This window comes from Limanda limanda, chromosome 19 (assembly GCF_963576545.1).
Source record: "Limanda limanda chromosome 19, fLimLim1.1, whole genome shotgun sequence".
Lineage (NCBI taxonomy): Eukaryota > Metazoa > Chordata > Actinopteri > Pleuronectiformes > Pleuronectidae > Limanda > Limanda limanda.
The window spans coordinates 16,870,806-16,885,411 of NC_083654.1; the positions used below are offsets into that span (position 1 = coordinate 16,870,806).

Here is a 14,606-nt window from a genome sequence, read left to right on the forward strand (position 1 = left end):
CGTGTTGGACAGCTTCGGTTGTCAGAGCTCGTAAGACGTGAGCTACGACTCCATTTGTGCAGAGCTCTGTGAAGCGTGAGGAGAGGCTGGAGGGAGCTGAGCCGTCGGACCTGAAGGTCAAGGAAGAAGCGCGACAAGTGATAACGTAACGTGACAATGAACTGATTGGATTTTGGTGGCCAAAGGTCAAAGGTCAAGCCCTGTTTGACTATTTTTTTTACTAATTGCGATATTCCACTTTCAGTTCTGGTATCAACCAAGCACAGTGATATTTAATGGTATTTTTAAAAATGAAATCTTGAAGAAAAGGGTGACGGTCATGCTTTGATATCTGTAGGAATTTACTGGTAACATGACAAATCAATAAACAACATGTAAAGAAACAAGACACAGCCTCGGTCAAAGTAAACTATGGTTGTATTTGTTTTATAATAATCTCCCCTCCAGCTTTCCGTTCATGTGGAAAATGTAAAATAGCTGAAGGGGGTTTCTGCATCCGGAGTTCAGACAAATATTTGTTAGTACTTCTCCGAGTCGCCTGGAGCATAACAGGATGTCTATGTTTCCATTTGAAGAGGCACAATGAAAATGAAAAAGGGTTTAATGCTAAATTAAAAAATAAATTGTATTAATGAGCCGGAAGGGTTCAGCACCACTGTTTAAATTAGATTATTGTTACTACACGGATGGAAAATTAAGTAAATAAATAAAGTATGGTGATTAAATATTTATTGTCTTAAAGCTAAGTCAACCGCAGTCAGGTGATTTTTCTCTGCACTATAAAGCTTTCATTTATCCACAGGATCACATGTGTGATAGCTTTCAGACAACTTTGCTGCCCCCTGGTGGTTATTTCAGCTACGTCGAACCATCACAGGAATGGTCTAAGAAGAACTGGAATGTGTTTGTGTATTTTATATCTATTTGTGCTTTTACTTACTTTTAAAAAATCCACAACACACTCTGGTTCAAAAGGAGGAAACTAAGTTTCATAAAAATGTTTCATTGCTCTTGTTCTCCATTAAACATGCCAGCGTCAATTCATCCAATTTATTTGTATCCAACAAAAGCCCGAGCAGGTTGAGCATCAATAAAATAAACTGTGTCTGTAAAAAGGAAACTGCTCCACTCTCTTGACTTTTTATGTTTCCAGCCTCACAAAGTTTAACATGCTTTAGGTTCCTTGTTTATTTGTTTAATAGTTTCTGCACATAATCGGCTTTGGTGGAAGAAGAGAAGAAGATAGGACCCTGAAATTAGACCAAGATGTTTAGAATCAGCTTTAAGTTGTATTTTCTCTTCTTGGTTAAAGCAGCTGTTCTCCCAACGCCTGAGGGACGGCAGCGCTCAGGCCTCCGTCAGCTGAGCTCCAACTGGGTCACATGTGCAAAGGTTCACGTATCGCTGCTGGCCAGATGTCACTGTGCTGTTCTGACAAAACACACAACTTATTGTATATAGTACTTTTGAAAAAATCTATTTTCTACTTTAAACAGGAAAGTTAATTCTGCATCTACTACATCGATCACACAGCCAGAGTTACTTATCTGCAGATTATGTTTCATAGGAGACATATTTGACTTTTTCCCCACAAATCAACTTTATTCTCGAAATAACATTTTATAATTTGAATTTATTCTTAATATGCAATATAATGGACAATATGCTCTGATTTATTTCAACTTTGTTTGTTTGTAATTAAGAGTGTTTTTGACATTTTGACTGTTCTTGATTCGCAATAATTTAAAATCCAGTTATTATAAATCCATTTCCAAACTTTTTCTTCAACATTTCAACTTATTTCTTTGGCATTTTAACCTGTTTCTCTGTCAACTTCATTCTAGAAATGTCACCTTTTGGACATTTTGGACTTTTCTTGACATTTCAACTTTATTCTAAACAAATGCAAAACTATTTTTTTCTTACATCGGGCTCTAATAACTCCTCTGTACTTTTACCTTTGTAACATAAAGTACATTTCACATTAAGTCGCCTAATGAGTGCAGCTCTTCTCCTGGTAACATGTGAGGATGTACTTCTTCAGCACACAGGTGGATGAGGTAACAAACCTTCTCTCCTCCCAGTCTCCATCAGTCTCCCCCATCAGCACCACTCATCCTGCTGATGCTCCCACTCTGTGCAGCAGGAGGGAGACAGGGCGCCATCTTGCTTGTTTGAGTCGGAGGAGGAGGAGGAGGAGGAGGAGGAGGAAGAGGAGGAGGAGGAGGAAGAGGGGGAGGAGGTGGAGGAATAACCACCAAAACACAGAACGGCTGCACCGGTGAGTCATTTATATTTAATGTGACGGTGAGGAAGTGAAACGTGGATTTATCAAGACATGTGTATTAACGTGATCATCACACGCACACGTCATTATTGATATGAAATTAAGACGTGCAGCTGTTAATGCGGTTACGTCACGGTCATTCCAGCTTAATGAACATGTATTAAAGATGATGAACTGCTACGCTGCGGATCCGTCATGTTTATTTGATGATGTGTAACATGTGTCTTTATTAGCTAATATTATATTATGCAGGTTCAGGTTCAGTGTTGTTTCCTCCACCTGAGGGTCCCGGGGTTCAACCTCCACATGCATGTAACAGGCATGTTGGTTCATCACATGTAAACCATGCAGCTTGTGCACCCGCATCTCAGCCAGGGGCGCTCCTAAGACCAGCTGGGGTCTGGGGCTGAAGGTGTCTTCCATTATTTGATTTATCTGAGACAGAATCAAAACATAAAAGATAGAAAAACAAAAAGTTCAGCGCAGGGAGATAAAACAATACAGATAAATATCACAAAATAAATTTTTCCTTCATTCGTTATCATCAGCCAATGATAATGATTCATTTAAAAAATTCTTCCAGACAATAAATATGAAACTGGTGTGTAAACATCTTTAGTCTTGCGATGTTTGATTCATATCTTTCTATTCATTGACAATTTGGGGGCGATTATTTAATCATATGAAATGTGTCACTTTCCTCTCTCCAGGCCTGACAGCCTCCCCCCCCTTCCCCTTTCCCCTCGTGTTGAGAAGGCGCTGAGACGATGTTCTACGCCCACTTCGTCCTCAGCAAGCGTGGGCCGCTCGCCAAGATCTGGCTGGCGGCCCACTGGGACAAGAAGCTGACCAAAGCCCACGTGTTCGAGTGCAATCTGGAGAGCAGCGTGGAGAGCATCATCTCACCCAAGGTAGCTCCTCATGGTCGTCACCTGCACACCTTCACTTTCGAAGCAGATTACGTGTTGATGTTGTGTTTCTTGTGAATCCTGCATGAATGCATATCCATCCTATAAACTTAAGGTGTGTGTTTGTGTAAATGTGTATTTTGGGGATTTGGATTTCAGACTCAATGCTCAAAATTTAATTTTACAATAGCCCCAAACATCTGACATCCTCTTTTGAAAGGAACATTGTCGTTAAGGCACTGCACATTTATTTTAAAGTAATTTTTTGGGTTCAAATTTTTGTCCATTCGGTCCCAGGTGAAAATGGCTCTGCGGACCTCCGGGCACCTGCTGCTGGGGGTGGTGAGGATCTACCACAGGAAGGCCAAGTACCTGCTGGCCGACTGCAACGAGGCCTTCATCAAGATCAAGATGGCTTTTAGACCAGGTCAGAGGAGAACTAACGTCACTGTTATCTTAAAATACATGCAGCGTCAGTCAGATTGAAACCAGTTGTACTAATGTGAAAGCTTCATCTGTAAAAAGTGTATATTCATCCTGGTTCCTTTGCCCCTTGAGACCCGCCTCATGCTGTGACTCTTTCCCTCCACCGTGTTTGTTCAGGTGTGGTGGATCTGCCGGAGGAGAACAGAGAAGCAGCCTACAACGCCATCACTCTTCCTGAGGAGTTCCATGACTTCGACCAGCCACTGCCAGACCTCGAGTGAGTCCTCTCTCAGTCTCCCTTTAGAACACGAGGTAGAGAAACCAATCAGCTTCAATGTCAGAGCCCGACAGATAATATCGGCCGGTCTGAGCGTTTCACAGACACGTCAGAATCAGCGTTAATGTTCACTGACCAAGTATACGCCAATTTGAACCTTTGCAGAAGAAATTTACATTTTTGTTTCATTTGCATTGACTGTGTGGTTTGTCGTTTTCCTCAGTGACATTGACGTGGCTCAGCAGTTCAACTTGAACCAGAGCAGAGTGGAGGAGATCACCATGAGGGAGGAGGTGGGCAACCTCAACCTGCTGCAGGACAACGACTTTGGTGAGCAGCCTTCCTATCTATGCTTTTACTTGGTAACGTCTCAATCATCAGGAGCCTCTATGTAATGCTACAGCTTTATACTTTTACAAATACATTACAAATAAGAAGCTACACAGAAGGATTTAAGGACAAACACTGAGTTAAATGAGTTTCTACATCCTAAACACTAAGGACAGACAGTTCTCTTGTGCAGCTGACTTCGGGATGGAGGACCGCGAGATGCTGCGGGAGGAGAGTGCGTTCGAGGTGGACATCATGGCCACGTCGGCCTCCAACCTGCTCCTGGAGGCGGAGGGCGTGGCTAACCCGATAGTGGACAAGTCCAACCACCTGGAGTACGACGACCACTACAAGGACGACTTTGGTGACAACCCCATGGAGAGCAGTGAGGGAGGCATGCTGGGTGAGAGGCCACACTCACCTGGGGGAAAGAGACGCAATAAATAGAAACAGTTTCTCGTCAGACTAGTGGCTCAAACTATGAAATGACTCATCTTTTGTGTGTAGTGGACAAGCTTCTTAGCAATGAGGACGGAGGTGGAATCTTTGACGACCCCCCCGCCATCCCAGCGAGTGTGATGATGCCTCAGGACCACGGAGATGATGACGATGACTTTGACGCCCTCTCGGGTCAGTTCAACAGATGATCTCAGCACCGGAACCTGAACGAATTGTTGAAAGTATGGCACATTTGTCTGTATGTCCCTTGTGGTGAGTGACTGTGATTGTGTGTTGTTAGCGGGAGCTCCAGACAGTCCAGACTCAGGCCCCACTGAGCCCCTGCCGGTCATGGCCGACCAGGCGGAACAGACGGCGCCGGTTCACAACGAGGAGGAAACCTTCGCCCTGGAGCCCATTGACATCACAGGTAATGATGCAGGAACCAACACTGACATTTCGGTCTAAATTTCGAAATCACGACTAGATACAGTTGCACTTTATCGCCTCCACTTTCCAAAAAGAAAATCTGAACATCCTGAACATAAATTCTGACAATCACATGGGTTGTAGTTCAATAATGATTATGTGAATTTATGAGCTTCAATTAAAAATCTATTAAAAATGTGTTTTGATAAATACTGAATAGAAATATAAGAGATTTTTCAAGTTTGGTTTATTTCATGACTCATGTCTCCTTGTGGCCTCTGCAGTGAAGGAGACCAAGGCAAAGCGTAAGAGGAAGTTGATTGTGGACAGCGTGAAGGAGTTGGACAGTAAAACCATCCGTGCACAGCTCTCTGATTACTCAGACATCGTCACCACGCTGGACCTGGCGCCTCCCACCAAGAAGCTGATGATGTGGAAGGAGACCGGGGGAGTGGAGAAGCTCTTCTCCCTGCCAGCTCAGTCGCTCTGGAACATGAGGCTGCTCAAGGTAACGAGATATGTACAGTTATTCAGGGAGGGAAGTCACAGGATCTTACAGAATTAAATAACCTTCTTCTTTTCTCTGTCCAGATGTTCACAAGGTGTCTGACGCCCCTGGTGCCTGATGAGCTGAGGAAGAGGAGGAAAGGTGGAGAGGCCGACAGTCTGGATGAGTTCCTCAAAGATCTGGAGAATCCAGAGGTCCCCAGAGAGGAAACCACAGGTCCCCAGCAGAGAGACATCATGGGTGAGAAACTGCTGGAGACTGTAGATAACTACACTTCCTGTATTACATTGTTTTCTGATCTTTGTTATGGATCGAAATTCATAAAATGGCAAAAGTAATGACAGTCTGTCAATGTCAGTTTTACTCTTATGTTCAACTGTTTGCCTTCCAGACCAAACCATCATGGAGGAGGCCAGCCTGCTTCAGCCTGCAGCGGTGGAGGGCAGCAGGACCACGCTGGACGAGTCAGTGATGCCGCCACCATTCTCCCAACGAGGCATAAAACGCAAATCCCAGGACACAGAGCCAGATCTGCCTGTGAGTACAGATGTCTCCTCAGTAGAAGTGTCTGTCCACAACTGATTTCACCCCATAGGTAATGTCAGGGCCTCAGTAAACCCCATCGGTTGCTCTGCCCTCTCTTTGCTCCGTTCTAACACATCCTCCACCATCTCTGTTCACCTCTCTTCTCCAGATGGGAGCTTTGGACGAGCAACAACAGCAGCAGCAGCAGCTGGAGACACCATCCAATGTGGACTTGCCCCCAGAGGAGACCACCACGAGCCTCAGCCAGCTGATGGAGTTGGACCTGCTCGTTGACAAGAAGAAGAACGATGACGACTCTGATGAAGAGGTCAGTCAGAGATCCAGAAAAACTTGTAGTTTCATTTTTTGGTTTTCATCATATGTGTTTTCTAACCCTGTGTCAGGAGGAGGAGGTGCAGGGAGACCAGGACCAGGAGGAGAGGAGGTGGAACAAAAGAACCCAGCAGATGCTCCATGGTCTCCAGGTTTGTTTGTGTTCATTTCTTATTAGAAGAAGCAGAACATGACGTGACATCCTGCTGCTACAACTTTTTAATGACTAGTCAGAAATACTTTGATGAAGAATTAATTGTTCTTATGGAAAAAGTTTGTAAATGACGACATGCAAAAGCCTGAGCCTTCCCTCCCCTGACTCTCTCTCTCTCTCTTGTCGTGGCTCAGAGGGTGATGGACAAAACGGGCACCCAGTCGATCAGCCTGCTGGACATGTGCTGCAACAACAACAGGAAGCAGGCGGCAGCCAAGTTCTACAGCTTCCTGGTTCTGAAGAAGCAGCAGGCGGTGGAGCTGGTGCAGGAGGAGCCTTACAGTGACATCGTCGCCACGCCCGGACCTCGCTTCCACATCATCTAGAAAACGCTCCTTAACATTCAATTTGTGCGTTAAGTTCACAAAAGCTTTATTTATTTATTAATTTGAGTTTATCGCCTTTGTTTTTGGGAAATATGTGGTTTTGCTTTGTGTACTGGTGATGTATATGTATCTATTTAAATTATTTCGGTCTGAAATATTTTAAAGTCGAGCAGTGATGGGAGGAAAGAGGACTGAATACCATGGTTGGATCATTGAGAGAGAATTGAAACTCCAAACATGCACTATTTTTGTTTTATTATCATTATTTATTCTATCTTGTGAATCAGAAGGATTGTTGTTTGGAGTTGCTTTTTTAAGATTTGTTTGCAGTGGAAGACGACGTGTGTGTTTGTGCTCCTATGACTCAATCAACCATGTTACTGAGAGACTCAAATCTCCCACTGCTGCATGAAGAAGATCTCTTCTGCAGTGTTGTCCCGTACGCAGACATCAGCCCAAAAGGAGCATGCACATTATCCAGTTTCTGCAGGAGTACAATTAAACAGTTACTAAAATAGTGATTTGCAAACTCAACCAGCAATTAATCATTATACAGCTGTAGCGTAGCACTTTACAAACTCACTGCTTGCCAGAGCTGTGTCCCACATCTGTACAAGCAGAATTATAATAGGATGTTTGCTTGAACTAGACAAAATAAAGTAGACAAAAACAAACAGTAGAACTTTGAAGGTGCTGTTGTCGTACACTATTCTCTTACAATACATTTCAGTATGCTGGTTTCCTCTAAAGGAAATAACTATAAACATAAGTATATATTCTAAACATAATTCATTTTTAGTATAGATTTGGGGCACAGCTGATAAAAAATATCTAGAGACCTTTAACCTGTATGTAAACATAGATGTGCTGCTATGTGTGCATGCTCTGTGCGGAATCATCTCATTAGAGTGGAATTGCTGCCGAAATGACATTCTATTGCCGTCTTGCTCTTTTACTCTTGAAATGACACAAACTCATTTAATCCAATGTCCCTTTTATGAATGGAAAATTATTGATTTACAAGTGGGTGACGTATTGTTTTCACGTGAACTCCGGATAATGTCCTGACACTTTCCAGCACGCGGCAGGAGATGGTCCAAGTCAGACGTGTTCACAACAACTGGAACATTTCCAGAACATCACGTATACAATTCACTGCAGAAAACAGTGTTTCTGTTTAGAGCACATTGAAGATGGTCAGCGAAGCAGTAATGTTGACAAACAGTTTTATCAGCATCTTTTATATTATTCAACTTTTATTTTTGATTTTAAAATGGCATAGAGGCGTCACAACGCGCCCACACGCTTGCAGATATTTTCCTGACTGGCAGGAACTGACTTGTGTTTCCATATCTGGAAAATGTCAGGAAAACATTTGGAGGTCAGTGCCTGTCTGAAAGCAGTTCTACAGTAATGTTGTAGTATTCTGATAAAGAAAACAATTCAGCTGTTACCTTTGACATGAAGTAGATAATCTATTTGATGCTCATACTCAATAATCAATGTTGTAATATACAAGAGTAATAGAGAATGAATAGTTTGTTTTTTAATCTATAAGTTAAACTAATAAGTAATCAACTTGGAAACAATGAACATGACCAAGTGAGGTCTGAATGGACATACTGAGAATGTGTGTCACTGTTTGGACTCTTACTACAGACTGAATCCAGCAGAGATAACAAATCACACAGTGTAAAAGCAAGCAGACCAACAACTCATTGTGGTCACACTTCTTCCTCATGCTTCTGCAAACGACGGCTGAATGCATGGTTTTTAAAATCCACTCTCATGTGAACTGTACGTCATGTAATGTCCAATGCAGCTTCTATCTTGAACTATGTGCCTGTAAACCTGCTTTTATATTTTGTATAAAAGCCAGAGACAAATCCTCTGAATCTTGAAAATATTGTTATGTTTCTGTCTGAGTCCTGGAAACTGTTGCAGAACCTTTCAAATTAAAATAAATACTGGAGATTTTAAAATTGCATCGTGTGTAATAAACATGAACATGTTCAATGTGGTGACATCAGATGAACAGAGCAGAAGTTCTGGTTTTATATTAAACATGAAATTATTTGCCATCTTCAAATGTTATTTTTGTAAGCAACAAAATGGCTCGAGTGTCTGTCTTCCTGCCACATTATGTATTTGTTATTGCAGGAGCAGGCACTTCCTCCGTCTTCTGCTTCTTCTGTCGATTTCTCTTCTTCTCCCCCTCCTCCGTCTTCTTCTTCAGGGGCGGTGTCGGTCCTTTCTTCTTTTTCTTCAGGCAGCTCAGAGGGTTAGGATGGCTTTGTTTCCTCCTCCTCTTCTTCCCTCGTCTCTCTCCTTCCACCTGGCCGATGCCCTGCTCCTCCTTCAGGCTGCGGATGCTCTGCTGCTGGGCCGGGCTCACCAGCTCCCCCAGCGAGACGGCCTGGACCTGATCGAGAGACACCTGGCTGGGCTTGTCCAGGACGATGGTGTTGGAGATGATGTAGAACAGAGGACAGCCCGAGATCTTCTTCAGGCCTGCGGTCAGAGTGTGGTCCTGGAGACGACACACATAATACAACAGACTTGTGTGAGAGGAAGTCACTTTTACACAGGTTAGTCTTGGTATTGCAGCGGCATCTCATTATTTTATTGCAATGGATGAATTTATATTTACATAAACATATATATATATAAGTATAAGATCTCCTTTGGATGGTGTTTGAGTGTGTGTAGGGTCTCATAGTATTCGTGTAGTATTCACCTGTGTGGCTACAAAGTAGTGGTGTTGGTTGGTCTCCCCCAGCATGGACAGCAGACACTCGGATGCAGGAACTGGGTCCTTGAAGTGTGCACAGTTCCTGACCTGATACCTCTGCAGGATGAGTTTGGCTCCGTACAGCTCCTTCCCCAGAGTCTCCAGCTCTTTCAGTGCACAGCTGAGACACAGAAACAGAGAGACACAGGACATTAGATGGGAGGACGATAGTGAAGTACATTTAAGGTTGGATATTCCACAGAGTATTCAGATCACAGGACTTTCACTTATCAGTAAATCTGCATGTTAATAGGAGATGACTGCAATCTTTTCAGTCACGTCTATGACATGTGACCCACGGATTCCAACCCTATTCTTAAATTGTAATCCAAAGCCTAGTTTCTAGTAGATTATTATTTCTATATCAGTGGGCCACACAGCATGGATAACAGAAAACACTCAAATCTAATAAAACGGGGTATATCCTGGTTGTACAGGGCAACAACAATATCTGATGTGATTTGGAGTCAATGGATAAGTTAAGATAATCCTTTATTACAGCAGCAATACTTAAAATAAATAGGTAGTAAGTACTAATTAACATGTAATACTTAAGTGCACTCACTTGGTGGTGCACAGCTGAACTTCCCCCATCAGGTACTTGGGCATCTGCTCCTTGATCTGGATCTTGTTCTTCAGGGCCGCCTGGCAGAAGGTCCCGTCCAGGAGGATCTGGAACGGTTCCCGGAAGCTGAAGTTGTACTTGTAGAAGCTGATGGTTTTCTTGGCTGCTTTCTGTCTCTTGATCTTCATGATGTCGTTTCTAAAAGCCGCTAACTTCTCTCAGCGTGGGTTTTTTTTTCCTGGTGTACACAACATGCATGCCGTAGTTACACCCTCATGTCTCCGACCGGAAACACATTGCACGACAAAGGTTCCGGCTGTTTCAAGAAATAGTCCTACCATCCAGTCATTTCTGTTTTATTTTATGAAGTCAGATTTGGTTTCATTTAGAATGTATATACATTTGTTTTAATGGATTTTTATACGTAGTGATACGTAATATTATTTGTAAGAAAATATTATATTTTATAAAGGCTTAATATTATAGTTTTAATGGGTTTTTATATGTAGTTGTACCGTCGGTTTATTGTGTTTTTATTAGGTTTGCTGTTTGTTTTTTATATTTATTTTTGCACTGCTCTAAGCATCGTCGTACCGCACAAGGACGAGGTGCTTTTACTACTGATTTTTACACTTTTTACAACTTTTAACTGCACTTCGGTCTCTTCGGATCACTGGGAGCATGCCGGCTACACACGCCGGCTTTGTTTACACCCGCGACCAGCTGATGGCCCTGAGGCACACAGCCCTCTTGGCCGGAGAGAGACCCACCATCCCGGAGGAGTTAAAGAGGAGATGGCGAGGCTGCAGAGCGGGACTTAAACTGAGGATGGAGAAGAGAAAGTTTAAGCCCTTCATCCCTGCAGTCATCACTGGTAACGTGAGATCCCTGGCGAATAAGGTGGACGAGCTGGAAGCGCTCATCAGGACGCAGCGGGAGTACAGGGAGTCCAGTGTTGTGTGTCTCACGGAAACGTGGCTGCACGAACAGATACTGGACTCCAACGTCACCATCCCCGGCTTCCAGACGGTCCGAGCCGACAGAGACACCACCGCGAGCGGCAAGAAGAAAGGAGGGGGCCTCGCCGTGCTCGTAAACAACCGGTGGTGTCACCCCGGGCACGTCACGGTTAAACAGCGTGTCTGCAGCCCGGACATCGAGCTCGTCGCCGTCGGACTTCGTCCGTATTATCTGCCGAGGGAGTTTACCAGTGTTTTCGCCATCACTGTTTACATTCCTCCATCCGGGAACGCGGAAGCAGCGTGTGACGTCATCCACACTGTGACTGCGGGATTACAGACACAACACCCCGGGGCCTTCATCTTCATCACAGGTGACTTCAACCATGCCTCCCTCTCATCCACACTCCCTACCTTCTTCCAGTTTGTGAAATGTGCAACACGTGATAATAAGACTTTGGACCTGCTGTATGCAAATGTGAAGGATGCATACAGCTGCACTGCCCTGCCACCACTGGGCAGGTCAGACCACAACCTTGTCCTGCTCTCACCATCTTACAAGCCTGTGGTTCAGCAGCACCCAGTCACAGTGAGGACTGTGAGGAAATGGTCTCCTGAGGCCATGGAAACACTGCGTGGAGCCCTGGAGGCCACAGACTGGGCTGCTCTGTATGAGCCACATGGTGAGGACATTGATGGCATGACTGACTGTGTCTCTGAGTACATTGGGTTCTGCATTGACAACACCATTCCCACTAAAGAGGTTCGCTGTTACCCAAATAACAAGCCGTGGGTAACCAGCGACCTGAAGGCCCTTCTGAACGAGAAGAAGAGGGCCTTTAGATCACGGGACAGTGCAGAGCTCAAACGTGTACAAAGGGAGCTCAAACGCAGCATCAGGGAGAGCAAGGACAACTTCAGGAGAAAACTGGAGCACAAACTGGAAGACAATAACACCAGGGACGTCTGGAGTGGGATGAAGGAGATCACCGGCTTCCAGAGGAGAGGGGGGGGAGCAGCGGGGGATGAGGGACGTGCGAACGAGCTGAACACATTCTTCAACAGGTTCAACTCCAACCCCCCCACCCCCAGCGGACCCTTCACTGCCTCCTCTACTTCTCCGAACAACAACCCCCCACCTCCACCCATCACCCCCTACCCCCCGTCACCACCTCCCCCCATCCCCCCGCTGGCCTTCACCACAGACCTTCCCACACCTCCCACCCCCAGGACATCCTCACATCACCCACAGCCCCCCACCCCCGAGTCTGGACTCCACTTCACAGCCAGCCAGGTGAGGAGAGAGCTGGACAGGCTCAAACAGAGGAAAGCTGCAGGACCTGACCGCATCAGCCCTCGTGTGCTGAAGGGATGCTCCAGCCAGCTCTGTGGAGTTCTCCAGCACCTCTTCAACCTGAGCCTACAACTTCAGAGAGTGCCAGTGCTCTGGAAAACATCCTGCCTGGTCCCAGTGCCCAAAAAAGGACGTCCTGCTGCACTGGAGGACTACAGGCCGGTGGCACTGACCTCTCACATCATGAAGGTCATGGAGAGACTGGTCCTGGCACACCTCAGGCCGCTGGTGTTCCCATCACAAGACCCCCTGCAGTTTGCATATCAGCCCCATGTTGGGGTTGATGATGCTATCATCTACCTGCTGCAGAAGGCTTATTCCTCCCTGGACAGACCCAACACCTCAGTCCGGATCATGTTCTTCGACTTCTCCAGCGCCTTCAACACCATCCAGCCCAGACTGCTGAAGGCCAAACTGGAGGGCACGCAGGTGAGTGCTCCCCTCATCACTTGGGTCGATGACTATCTGACGGGCAGACCGCAGTTTGTGAGATTACAGAACTGTGTGTCTGGTCGTCTGATCAGCAACATCGGGGCCCCCCAGGGAACTGTACTGTCCCCCTTCCTCTTCACCACATACACTGCTGACTTTCAGCACTGCACTGAGTCGTGTCATCTACAGAAGTTCTCTGATGACACGGCCATTGTGGGGTGTGTTGAGGGCGGGGGGGAGGCTGAGTACAGGGACCTGGTTGACCGCTTTGTGAAGTGGTGTGGGGAGAACTGCATGCAGCTCAACGTGGCGAAGACGAGGGAGATGGTGGTGGACTTCAGGAGGAACAAGCCCCTGCCCTCTCCTGTCTGCATCGGTGTGACGGATGTGGAGGTGGTGTCTGCATACAAGTACCTGGGTGTCACTCTGGACAATAAACTGGACTGGTCCACCAACACACAGGCCGTCTACAAGAAGGGCCTGAGCCGGCTTTACTTCCTGAGGAGGCTCAGGTCCTTCCACGTCTGCAACAAGATGCTGCAGATGTTCTATCAGTCTGTTGTGGCGAGCACCATCTTCTTTGCTGTGGTGTCCTGGGGTGCGGGCATCAAGGCAAAGGACGCCAACAGACTGAGAAAACTCATCAGGAAGGCAGAGTCTGTGGTTGGCTCTAAGCTGGTCACCCTGGAGGAGGTGGTGGAGGACAGGATGCTGGCAAAACTGCTGGCAATCATGGACAATCCCTCTCACCCCCTCTACAAAACACTGGACAAGCTAAGGAGCAGCTTCAGCCACAGACTCATTCAACCCCGCTGCTCTAAGGAACGATACAGGAAATCATTCCTCCCAACTGCAATAAGACTGTTCAACTCATCTACCTCTGTCAGAGCCACCATCACAGAACTGCACTAAACATGTCTCCTGCACTGTGTACCTGTACAACCGCTCCTTATACACTTACTTCACATCATATGTGATATGTGTGCATATAAACCATATTGATATTATATATCATTTTATACAATAATATTGTCTTTTGCACACTCTGTATACATATTCTTAGATTCATAGTATATTATATTACCTATTGTATAGTCAAATACTTATATTCATATTCATACTTCTACTATGTATCATATCATACTCTCTGTATATTCTTGTTTACATAAGTCTATATACACATATTTATTTATGTGTACATGTTATAATTACTATTATTATATCACCATTACTATTATTATTATATATACTGTTGCTGCCATTATTACCATATACTGCTTTTATATTGGTATAATTACTATCATATATAAATATATATTATGTTATATTATATACTATATATACTGTACTATACTTATATACTGTCTAACAATACCATTACCATCATATCATCAGTACTTTTACCATCATCTTGCCAATGCACCTTATCTACCTATTTTATTGTATTTTTATCTTGTGCTTCTGTTTTTTTATTCTTTCTACCTTTTAATTTTATTCTATTGTA

The 14,606-nt window shown here is 44.7% G+C and overlaps 2 protein-coding genes across 2 annotated transcripts; one reads left to right on the forward strand and one right to left on the reverse strand.

Annotated features, from left to right (window-relative positions):
• The first annotated feature begins 3,054 nt into the window (after positions 1 to 3,054).
• On the forward strand, positions 3,055 to 7,001 carry LOC133026334 (double-strand-break repair protein rad21 homolog A-like). The gene is made up of 13 exons (XM_061093213.1): positions 3,055 to 3,198; positions 3,493 to 3,622; positions 3,799 to 3,898; positions 4,122 to 4,228; positions 4,422 to 4,631; positions 4,736 to 4,858; positions 4,968 to 5,096; positions 5,380 to 5,603; positions 5,687 to 5,843; positions 5,995 to 6,152; positions 6,325 to 6,456; positions 6,533 to 6,613; positions 6,810 to 7,001. Exons 1-13 carry the CDS (start codon positions 3,055 to 3,057, stop codon positions 6,999 to 7,001), a joined length of 1,887 nt encoding a protein of 628 aa, XP_060949196.1.
• A 1,285-nt stretch (positions 7,002 to 8,286) lies between these two features.
• On the reverse strand, positions 8,287 to 10,617 carry utp23 (UTP23 small subunit processome component). Its single transcript, XM_061093072.1, has 3 exons — positions 10,358 to 10,617; positions 9,739 to 9,913; positions 8,287 to 9,531 (listed from the first exon to the last, which is right to left on the reverse strand). The coding sequence occupies exons 1-3, from the start codon at positions 10,543 to 10,545 to the stop codon at positions 9,142 to 9,144; spliced, it is 753 nt and encodes a 250-aa protein (XP_060949055.1). The 5' UTR covers positions 10,546 to 10,617; the 3' UTR covers positions 8,287 to 9,141.
• Between the last annotated feature and the right edge of the window lie 3,989 nt (positions 10,618 to 14,606).